Here is a 12135-nt window from a genome sequence, read left to right on the forward strand (position 1 = left end):
TCAATCAATCATATTTACTGAACATTTACTGTGTGCAGAGCACACAACGCTTGGGAGAGTACCTTAGATCTCCAGAGGAGACAAAACAGGAAGAGAAAGTAGCTACAGAAATAGGGTCAGTCACAATAATGCTACTGAAACTCCTAAACTGTGTAATTATGCTGAAATTACTGCCTTTCTAGCAAGTGATATACTTTAGCCCTGGGAAAAATATATATAAAATTGTCCTTCGCTTTCAAAGAAAACAGCACTGAGGGTGAAGTTTACCTATGAGTGCAGGTGTGGCTGAAAAGGCCAATCAATGTGGGATTCTTCAGTCCTGGCCCACCTAAAGGATGTCCTTTGTAGTGCTCTTATACTTACACTAAATGAAAGCCTTTAGGAATTGGAGGGAGATATACACCTCCAATTATCTGAACTAACAAAATATCATGACATTCGTACACAGCATCATGTTTCCTAATTTAAAAAAGCCCACTGGCTGGGTAGGACTCACAAACAAAAAATCCAGTGACTTGACTCCTCTGTGAATTGCTGGCTCAGACTTAGCCTTGGGGACTGGAGGATGGGAAAACTGAAATAAGGTTGCTCCTGCCTAACGTAGTGAGGAGTGAGACTCAGAGATCATCATGACTGCAAGGCAATAATGCCTGTTAAGGTCTGAAATCCCCATCACTTTCTGGCTGATAGTGTTTTCTTAATTAATTAATAATAATGGCATTTGTTAAGCACTTATTATACAGCAGGCACTGTTCTAAGCGCTGGGGAAGACACAAGATAATTGGGTTGGACACAGTCCCTGTCCCACATGGGGCTCACAGTCTTAATCCCTATTTCACAGATGAGGGAACTGAGGCACAGAGAAGTGAACTGACTTGCCCAAGGTCACAGAGTAGACAAGTGGCGGAGCTGGGATTAGAACCCATGACTTTCTGACTCTCAGGCCCGTATTCTATCCACTGCTTCTCTGTGTAGTTGAATAAACTTAAAATTTAGCGAAGAGTTACAAATCATAAAAGCAAAATAATGTAACAAATGTAGTTTTTCTACTTCATTCGGAGTATTCATTTGTAAATCTATGGTAGCGGGGATGACGGTGTGTATAGAGGAAAGTTTCCCACCATGAACCCAGAGAGAGACTTATTTCTTCAGCTGCCCCCTCTGGTTTCTAAGTAAACAAGAGTTACCTTCTCAACATCCGAGAGAGAAGACAGCGACTGGTTTTGGAGAACCTCGGGGGCTGTGAACGCTCGCAGGTCTTGATGGGAAACATTTTCATCCGTGAACGAAACACTGCCGGATGGCAGGAGCAGCAGAGACCAGGGAGAAATGATGAAGCCGAGGGCAGCGGGGTCTGCTATATTTACTTGTTGGGGAGAGGGTGAGGAGAGGGGGAGAGAAAGGAAAAGCAGCCATTAAATAGAGATTTTTAACAAGCAGATGCTCACTTCATATTGGTCGAGAAAATGAATTTTTTTTTTTAATCTCTGCTCCAAACACACCCAACATTCACCAAACTGTCTTTTTTTCCCCCTAAATGTTGCCCTATCCAGTCTAAACGTACAACTACTTTATCCAAAATTAAATCAATCTTAAGCACTTAACCCACAAAGGGAGTGGAGTTTCATACAGCGCATGCCAAAATCGAATTAGTGACATGTACTTAACAACGCCTTCATTTGGCATAAATTTTAAAACCCTGAATGGTCTAGGGAGGGTCAGGACTTGTGGCCTGAGGGAACTACCTCCCCCTCCATCGAGCCCCTCCCCAAAATGAAGTCTAAAACAGCACCTCACTCCCTTTGGGTCTTTGTTTTAGCCCACAGTGGGGGTGGAGGAGGAAAGCAAGGGGGAGGAGGAGGAAATGAAAGGAGAGTGCTGATGGCTTTGTCATTAATACACACACCCTGCTCCCAGCCTGTGGCAGAAGCTGTTTAGCTGGGTATGGCGTGCCGAAAAAGCACTGGGACGGCATGTGCGGACTTGGGGTGAGTGCGGGGGAGGGCAGCAGAGAGTGGGCTACAAGGGGGAGTCCCAGACTTCTTGTCGATGTTGACGCTCCCAGGAGTGGGCGGATCTTTGTCGAGGGAGAGATGTATGGTCCAGTCCAGAAGCGGCTCTGGGGATAACAGTGATAATAACAATGATGGGTTGGGGGGAGGGTCATTAACCACCTAGAGGGGATGGACTCTCCCTCCTCTGCGCAGCCCCCAGGCCAATCATTCATTCTTTCAATCGTATTTATTGAGCGCTTATTTTGTGCAGAGCACTGTAGTAAGTGCTTGGGAAGTACGATTCTGCAACAGAGACAATCCCTGCCCACAATGGGCTTGCAGTCTAGAAGGGGGGAGACAGATGTCAAAACAAGTCAACAGGCATCAATGGCATAATTATAAATAAATAGAATTATATAGATATATGTCATTAACAAAAATTAGAATTATAGTTATGAATATATGTACATATACAACACAGGGTCCACCTTTCTCCCTTTAAGCAGCAACACTGGCAAAGCTGCTAACACCACAGCCCTGCTACCTCTTCTTTTTATTTTTTAATGGCAGCATTTGCTAAGTTTTTACTTTGTGCCTATCACTGAACCAAGTGCTGGAGTAGTTACAAGATAATCAGATCTGAAACAGTCCTTGTCCCACACAGAGCGCACAGTCTAAATAGGCTCACTGTGGGCAGGGAATGTGTTTATTGTATTGTACGCTCCTAAGACTTAGTACAGTGCTCTACCCACAGTAAGTGCTCAATAAATAAGATTGAATGAACGAACAATTATGACAATAATAATAAATGTGGTATTTGTTAGGCGTTTACTATGTGCCAGGCACTGTATTAAGCACTGGGATGGATACAAGTAAATTGGGTTGGACAGAGTCCCTGCTCCAAATGGGGCTCACAATCTTCATTCTCATTTTACAGATCAGGTAGCTGAGGCCCAGAGAAGTGAAGTGACTTCCCCAAGGTCACACAGCAGGCAAAGGGCAGAGCCAAGATTTGAATCAGACCTGACTCCCAGGCCTTTGCTCTTTCCACTCCACCATGCTGCTTTAAGACAGCAGCACCTACATCCAAGGTCTTGCCTGGGCATGGAAGCTTGGGGGGAAAGAAGGGGTCAGGAGGCAGAGAAGGAGGTATAAACCTTTTTCAAGTGACAACTTCAACCAGGAAGCAACCCACTACCCTTTCTTTTCCTGGGGGTTGCTCACAGCTTCTAGCCTGGCTTTACAAGTTTATTGTACTGGCCCCCAGATTGATTTATGCCCTCCCACTCCTGGTCTCTTGTTAAATATCCCCCTCCTCCCCCACTCACACAAACACTTCTTCAGGCCCTGCTTGTGACAACTTGCTAGGAAAGATGGCTTCCAGTGATTCACCGTTTCAATGTTTGCCTGAAGAGGGTCTAAAAGCTGAAGCTTAAGGGTGATTCCAATTAAATAAACAAAGCTTTACAATTCAGACTTGGGTGTCTGCCTCCTCCCTAAATCAAGCCCCTCAGAATGTTCAGCTCCAGACCTGCAGGCCTGGGGGAGCTGTTGTCAACAACAGATGGAACCTGAACTGCTGGGGCACTGATTTGGGAAATTAAAATAAATAGATGCCAAAAGAATGGGGCTCAGAGCTCAGGCACTCTTGAAGATGATGATGGTATTTGTTAAGTGCTTACTATGTGTCAAGCACTGTTCTAAGTACTGGGGAAGATATGAGGTAATTAGGTTGTCCCATGTAAGGCTCACAATCTTAATCCCCATTTTACAGATGAGGTAATTGAGGCACAGAGAATTTAAGTGACTTGCCCAAAGTCACACAGCTGATAAGTGGCAGAGCCAGGATTAGAACCCACAACCCCTGACTTCCAAGCCTGGGCTCTTTCCACTAAGCCACGCTGCTTCTCTTGGTAAAAGACTGGGAAATCTCATTACATTGGCTGTCCCTGTCACCGTCTCCTAGCTTTAACCAGCCTCTGGATCCAACTCAGACATGAAGAGACTAACAAAGATTTGAAGAGTTGCTCATAGTTCAGCTACTCTTATTTACTGAACACTTACTGTATGCAGAGCGCTGTACTTGAGAGAGTACAGTATAACAATAAACAGACACATTCCCTGCCCACAAGGATCTCTTCAGCCCCCAATCAAGGCTACCTCCTTAACCTCAGGACTAAAGGAGGCTTTCTGGGTGTAGCTTCTCTAGCTGATCAAGCTATACATGGTGCTGTTTTCCAATCTTTAACCACACTCAAACCCTAAATAACTGAGGCTAACAGGTGACTTCTTCACTGAGCAGCAACTATACAACACACAGGTTTAGAACCAAAAGGCAACATCACCCCCAAGGAATCCTTTTCTGAGAACTCTCATCTGGGAAGTCCAAGTTGCCTGGGGGTGAACCCATCTACCCAGGATCCTGGCTGTAGAGAAGCAGCCTGGTACAGAGGATACAGCATGGAACTGGGAGTCACAAGGTCATGTGTTCTAATCCCAACTCCACCAACTGTCTGCTGTGTGACTCTGGGGAAGTCACTTCACTTCTCTGTACCTTAGTTACCCCATCTATAAAATGGGGATTGAGTCAGGGCCCCATGTGAGACAGAGACTGTGTCCATCCTGATTTGCTTGTATCCACCCCAATGCCTGGTACACAGTAAGCGCTTAAATATCATTATTACTATACCAAAGCCTAGTCATGGGTTCTAATCCTAACTCTGTCACTTGTATGCTGTGTGACCTCGGGCAAGTCCCTTCACTTCTCTGTGCCTCGGTTACCTCATCTGCAAAAGAGGGACTGAGACTATGAGCTCCATGTGGGAAAGGGACTATGTCCAATCTGATTTGCTTGTAATAATAATAAAAATGATGGTATTTTTAAGCGCTTACAACGTACCAAGCACTGTTCTAAGCCCTGGGGAAGATACAAGGTTATCAGGTTGTCCCAGGTGGGGCTCACAGTCTTTATCCCCACTTTCCAGGTGTGGTAACTGAGACACAGACAAATGAAGTGACTTGCCCAAATTCACACAGCTGACAAATGGCAAATCCAGAATTAGAACCCATGATTTCTTTTTGACTTGTATCCACCCCAGCACTTAGTTCAGTGCCTGGCAATTAGTAAATGCCCAACAAATACTATTATTATTATTATTATTATTACTAGAGGAGGAGTCAAAGGTCAGATTTACATTCCTCCAGAATGGAACTGTCAATCTCATTTATTGAGCGCTTACTGTGTGCACAGCACTATACTAAGAGCCTGGGAAGGTACAATATAACAGTATCACTAGACATACCCCATGCCCACGACGAGTTTACAATCTAGAAGGTTATTCATTATTTATCTATTGGTTGATTTATTTATATTAATGTCTGTCTCCCCCTCTAGACTGTGAGCTCATGGTGGGCAGGAATATGTCTATTTGTAATACTGTAGTCTTCCAAGTGCTTAGTACTGTGCTTTGCACATAGTAAGTGCTCAATAAATACAATTAAATGAATGAATGAAAGAATGAATACAGATATTAATACAAATAAATAAAAGACGGATACATACATAGGTGCTGTGGGACTGATGGAGGGGTGAATAAAGGGTGCAAATCCAATTGCAAGGTTGAGACAGAAAGAAGTTGGAGAGGAGGAAATAAGGGCTTAGTCCAGGAGGTCTCTTGGAAGAGATGTGATTTTAATGAAGTGGACTGTCTCTGTTGGGGGAGGTGGCAGTTGCGGGGCAAGCCTCACCCCTTGCAATCCTCAACAAACAGCTTCCTTTACCAGTCGTACCACTCATGAGGCCTACTATAATCCAAAATGGAAAGAGCCCGAGCCTAAGAATTAGAGGTCCTGGGTACTAACCCCAGCTCTGCCAATTGCTAGCTGGGTGACTTTGGGGAAGTCACTTCACTTCTCAGGGCCTGGTTTCCTCAACTTCAAGATGGGGGTTAAAACCTCTTCCTTCCTTCTTCCAGGTGTATTCCATAAATGGATGAATAAACCGAGAGCTAGGACAAAGTGTTTTGGCCAGAGATCCCAATCTAGCAGGTCCTGAGAAAAATTCCTCCCCAAAACTCTCCAACCACTTGACATCAATAAATTCAAACATACACCTAAGCAAACTGTTCCTTCCGTTCTTTTCTCAGATTGTTTTGATTACCTCTCTTTTTCATTACTTCCTGTCTCTTGAGCAGTGCTCATTTTAAATCAATGGTATTTACTGAGCACTTACTCTGTGCAAAGCACTATACTAAGCACTTTGGAGAGTTCAATGTAACAGAGTTGGTAGACACACTCCCTTCCCATTCCTTCTCCATATCCCTCTCCTTCTCTACCATTTGCTCTTGTTCCTCATTTTTTTCTTACCTATGGTATTTGTTAGGTACTTTCTATGTGCAAAGCACTGTTCTAAGCACTGAGGTAGATATGAAGTAATCAGGTTGGACAGGTCCATGTCCCACATGAGACTCATAGTCTCAATCCCCATTCTAAAGATGAGGGACCTGAAGCCCAAGAAGTTAAGCGACTTGTCCAAGAACACAGAGTAGAAAAGGGGCAGAGCCGGGATTAGAACCAAGGTCTTCCGGGCTCCATTTTTCTGGTTGCCAGCTGCACCTGCCATCAAGAGCTTAAAACAGGGCTCTGCACTCAGTGGACAGTCAATAAAAACTATTGCTTGATTGACAAGTAAGCCTAGACTGGAGCAAACTTAGCAAGGTCTTTGCATTTGTCCACCTTTATTGTATTCTTTGGGGAGGGGCAGCAGACCTGGGAGTCAGAGGGGCTCAGTTGTAATCCTGGCTCCACCATTTAACTTCTCAGTGCCTCATTTTCCTGTAAAAGGAAAAACTGTAAAAGGTGGGGGATTCAATCCCTAACCTTCTTCCTACTTAGACTGTGAACCCCATGAGGGACAGGGACTGTGACTAATCTGATTTACTTGTATCTACCCCAATGCTTAGAAGAGTGCTTGACAAATAGTAAGCACTTAATAAATACCATAATTATTACTATGCCCCCTTCCCCTTCCACTCCTCCTACCTTAAATAGTCTCTGGCTTCTCTCAATTTCCTTGTCAATCAATGATAGTTTAAGTAGACACAATCCCTGCCCAGAAAAGGTTTACAGATCAAACATCCCTACAGTCCCCCTGCATCCACTTAGACTTCAAAACTCCAGGCTCTGAAAATGTGAGTAAAATTTAAAAATATACACATACATTTAGGAAAGCCTCAGAGCCTTAGCACCTGGCCTCAGCTGCATCTTGCTCTGCTCTGTCAAACAAAACAAATGCTCACAGTAAAGTGCTCCGGGAGGGAGAAGGGAGGAAAACATTTAACTCTTTTCTTCTTCACCTCTTCAAGATTAGTATCCTGTCAGCAACAGTGGAAAGAGTTGCATTCTTCTCTCAATTCTTCAAGACCCATTTCTAGTTGACTGCTGCCACCCATCCTCTCCCATGTTTCTCATTACTTCACCATTTGGGTGCTGTGTGACCTTGGGCAAATCACTTAACTTCTCTGTCTCTCAGTTCCCTCATCTGATAGAAGAGACTGCGAGCCCCAAGTGGGACGTGGAATGTGTCCAACATGATTACCTGTAATTACTCCAGCGCTTAGTACAGTGCATGGCTTCTATTAAGCACTTAAATGTCATAAAAGTACCATTGATTGATTATAACTGCTTCTTGTCTAGAATTGCTCCTCAGAGTGGGATTTAAACCAACTGTCCCACCCTAGAAATAAACAGGATTTTAGTTTCTCATTCTTCAAATTCAAGGTTTAAACATTGGATAAAGTGGTCTTTTTCTACTTTTCCTGAAAACATCCTCAGCCCCAACGAGACTCTGCCTTTCATATACAAAAGTGTCTTTGAAACTGTTGAGATAATGAATGAAGACCAGGTAACAACGGGAGAAACTGAATTTGACCTTCAATTTAAGAGCAGGAAATAAGTAACAAAGGTTTGTGACAGGTACACCTAGTGAAAGATTGTACAAAATAGCTTGCTCTCCAGGCAACTAGCATTTGTGGTTAGTCTCAGACTTTTAAAAAAATTTTTCACGGCATTTGTTAAGTGCTTATTATGTGCCAGGCACCTTATTAAGTGCTGAGGCACTGAACTAAGCACTGATTTACAACTCCCCACCAAGTATGTTGGAGATAAATACAGAGTAGAGCTCAACAATGCATATACCTTCAGAATTAGAATCCTTTTTTAATTTCGAGTGTGAGGTCATGAGGGGGACTAGTTTTTAAGGAATAAGCCAGTAGGAAGGGACTTGGAGGTGGTGGACTGACTTCGAAGAGCCACTGGGACAGAAAAATGTGACTTTAAACCTTTTCATCCCTGTTGGGAAGCTCTTAGACCTTGTTGACGACTTGGAATTAGCTGGCTACTTGGCTACTTGACCACTCAGACCAAAGAGCTGGGGGAGGAGGGGTGTCAATACTGGCTTTACAGGAAATCTGGAGGGTGCGGAAAACAGTTTGGTCTCTTCCAAGGAGGTTTGTGTTATATGAAGATTTTCATTTTTGATAATAATAGCAATTGTGGTATTTGATAAGTATTAACTATGCACTAAGCACTGTACTAAGTGCTGGGGTAGATTCAAGATAATCAGATCAGATAGACTACCTGTCCCATGTGTGGCTTTCAGTCAGTCAATCAATCGTATTTATTGAGTGCTTACTGTGTGTCGAGCACTAAGTCTCAGTAGGAAGGAGAACACGTATTGAATCTACACTTTACAGACTGAATGAAACCTGCTCTGGAACAAAAGCAGCGTGACCTAGTGGACATAGCATGTACCTGGGAGTCAGAAGGACCTGGGTTCTAATACCAGCTCTGCCACTGTCTGTTATATGGCTTCAGGCCAATCACTTAACATCTCTGTGCCTCAGTTATCTCATCTTTAAAATGGGGATTAAGACTGTGAACACCATGTAGGACAGAGACTGTGTCCAACCTGACAACCGAGCATTTACCTAGTGCTTAGCACATAGTAAGCAATAAATGAATACCATCAAAACCACCCCCCAAAACCCTGGGGCCTTGCTGGTAGGCATTCCTCCTGGATGAAGCTCTGTCTAGGAGAATAAAAACCAATTAAATGAAGCATAGTGTGCTCTGAACATGGTAAGCGCTCAAATAACACTGATTCTTCCTGGCTAAAGACCTCCTAGTCAGTCACCACACAGGAACTTTTCTGGGCAATCTCCTTAAAAAATGCCTTCTTTTTTTATCTTGTGGCACCTCAAAAAAAAATCAATCAAGGACTCAATAAATACAATCGAATTAATGAATTCAGTTAATCAATGGTATTTACTGAGCACTTACTGTGAGAAGAGCATTGTACTGAGCACTTGGGAGAGCACTATACACCAGAGTTGGTAATCATGTTCCCTGCCCACAAGGAACTTAAAGTTTAGAGGGGGAGACTGTCATTACAATAAATTACGGATATGTACGTAAGTGCTGTGGGGCTGAGGATGGGGTATCAAGAGCTTAAAGCAGACAGACCCAAGTGCAAAGGAAAGGAGGAAATGAGGAGTAGAGGAAATGAGGGCTCAGTCAGGGAAGGCCTCTTGGGGCATAATCTTCTCCAGGTGTTGCTAATTAAGTATGGAAGTGACAAAATGAACCCAATATCAATTCAGTCACTTACGGAAGAACACCAGCAATTTGGGTATTTAAGTAAAATGTCACAAGAAAAAAAAAACTGCTGGAATTTACTAAAGATAAAGTCCTCGTCAGACAGAGTCCTGTCCCATATATCTTTCATTCTAGTCATTCGGTCATCAGATATGATCCGATAAGATGGGAACGGTTGTGGAATGCTGAATAAAGGGATTTTCAAGTAACGTTTGAAGACGGGAAGAGAGCGAGTTTACACATTCACCAAGCAGCTGCCCTCTTTTTATGCAAGGGTCAAACCAGCAAGAAACAGGTCTGGATGTTGCAAAGAATGAACCAAGAGCAGAGAGGAATTAGGTCAGCAAAGTAGGTGAGGTCCTGATGAAGGAAAGCTTTGAGGGAGAAACCTGATGGACTCCAGAAGAAACTGAATCTACCCAGGATAAAACAAACACACACTCTCTTTCATTGTTTTTAAACATGAGAAACTTTGGGATTCATCCCCATTTTGCAGATGAGGTAGCTGAGGCACAGAGAAGTGAGGTGATTTGCCCAGGATCATGTAACTGACAAGTGGCGGAGCCGGGATTATAACCCATGACCTTCTGACTCCCAGGCCCGTGCTCAATCCACTATGCCATGCTGCTTCTCTTGCTGCCGATGTCTGCAAGTCAGGTGACTTTGTGTGCGGTTCACACCTGCTGGGTCAGGCTAGTCCCTGTGTGCTGGCAGAAGGGGAGGGAGGTAGGAAGGCACCTGCCACCTCTCCTTTGGGGCCGGGACAGGTGGTGTTGTCTGGCCATCTGGAGGAAGCCTAAAGCCTCGGTCATGCCGAAGGAACTGCTATGAAGTTGAATGTAAACTTGTCATGGGCAGGGAATGCGTCAGTCTATTGTTATATTGTACTCTCCCAGGCACTTGGTGCAGTGCTTTGCACACAGTAACCACTCAATAAATATGACTGAATGAACAAATGCAACTGTGGCAACACACTTACTGAGAAGCAACAGGGCCTAGTGGAAAGTACATGGGCCTGGGAGTCAGAAGGACCTGGGTACTAATGCCAGCTCTGCCACTTCTCTGCTGTGTGAGTCATTTCAGTTCCCTGGGCCTCAGTTACCTCATCTGTAAAGTGGGGATTAAGATGGTGAGTCCTAGGTGGGGCAAGGGCTGCATCCAATCTGATGACCTTGTATCTACCTCAGCGCTTAGTACGGTACCTGGCACAAAGGAAGTGCTTAAATATCATTAAAAAAATCACTTTCCAACATCCAAATGCTGCACTGAATTGCTGGATTTGGAAGAAAACCTATTAAAACCACAAAGGACATTTTTTATGGTATTTTTTAAGCACTCAAGATTTCATAGGTTTTACCTGAACATGCCAGTGAGGAAATTAAGAGTTGGGGTTAGACTTAGTCCTCAATTCAACCCACCTCTTTTCATTAGAGCCAGCATTTTGAAACCAATCCACCCCAAATCCTTTCATTCTTTCATTCAATTGTATTTACTGAGTGCTTACTGTGTGCAGAGCACTACACTAAAGCAGTTGGAAAGTACAATATAGTAAGAAAAGAGAGATAATCCCTGCCCACAACAGGCTCACAGTCTAGAAGGTTCTGTGACAGACATCAATAGAAGTAAACAGGCATTAATATAAATAAATAGAATTATAGAGATATACATAAAATAATAATAATGATGGTGGTATTTGTTAAGCGTTTACTATGTGCCAAGCACTGTTCTAAGCGCTGGGGTAGATACAAGGTAATCAGGATGACCCCATAAGTGCTCCGGGGTGGGGAGAGGGGAGAACAGCAAAGGGAGGGAGCGAGTCGCGGTGACACGGAAGGGAGGGGGAGCTGAGGAAATGTGGGGCTTAGTCTGGGAAGGCCTATGACCAAAGTCTTGCACTAAGACATTCAGTGAGGAGACCTCAGTGATTTGCATCTTTATAGCCTACAATATCGAATATATACAAGTAAACTGTTATAACTGGATTCCCTGACACTGCACCTATGTATAAAATAGCTTTCTCCCCATCTAGATTATAAGATCTTTGTGGGCAGGGAACATGCCTACCAACTCTGTTGTACTGCACTCTCCCAAGTGGTTGTATAGTGCTTAATGAATACCATTAACTGATTGGCTAACTAGAAACAGGTAAGAGAATCAATTCTTAGCTTTTTTCTGACAACCCAAAGTAAAACGAGCTTATCCAGGGTCCCTAGAGACAAGGAGAAAGTAATAGAGGCAAAAATATGATATTCAAGAATAACTACATAACAGACATCAACTCTTCCTTTAACTCGAATCTGGAATTATTCCCCAATCTGGCCAGTGGGCTGGGCAACCTTTATTCATCCCACCCTCAGTCTCATGCACCTATGTATATATCTATAATCTATTTATTTGCATTAATGTCTCTCTCCCCCTCTAGACTGTAAGCTTGGTGTGAGCAGGGAATGAGTCTAACAACTTTGTTACAATGTACTCTCCTGAATAC

The 12135-nt window shown here is 43.6% G+C and overlaps 1 protein-coding gene across 8 annotated transcripts in view; it reads right to left on the minus strand.

Moving 5' to 3' along the window:
• The window catches only part of PTPN13 (protein tyrosine phosphatase non-receptor type 13), a 148705-nt gene that overhangs the window by 110170 nt on the left and 26400 nt on the right, over window positions 1-12135 (minus strand). For all 8 annotated transcript variants that reach the window (XM_029076672.2, XM_029076674.2, XM_029076675.2 and 5 more), the window contains exon 3: window positions 1188-1366. In XM_029076672.2, the coding sequence (XP_028932505.1) occupies window positions 1188-1366 (179 nt within the window). The remainder of the gene's footprint in view (window positions 1-1187; window positions 1367-12135) is intronic.

The sequence above is a fragment of the Ornithorhynchus anatinus genome, chromosome 12, assembly GCF_004115215.2.
Source record: "Ornithorhynchus anatinus isolate Pmale09 chromosome 12, mOrnAna1.pri.v4, whole genome shotgun sequence".
Classification (NCBI taxonomy): domain Eukaryota; kingdom Metazoa; phylum Chordata; class Mammalia; order Monotremata; family Ornithorhynchidae; genus Ornithorhynchus; species Ornithorhynchus anatinus.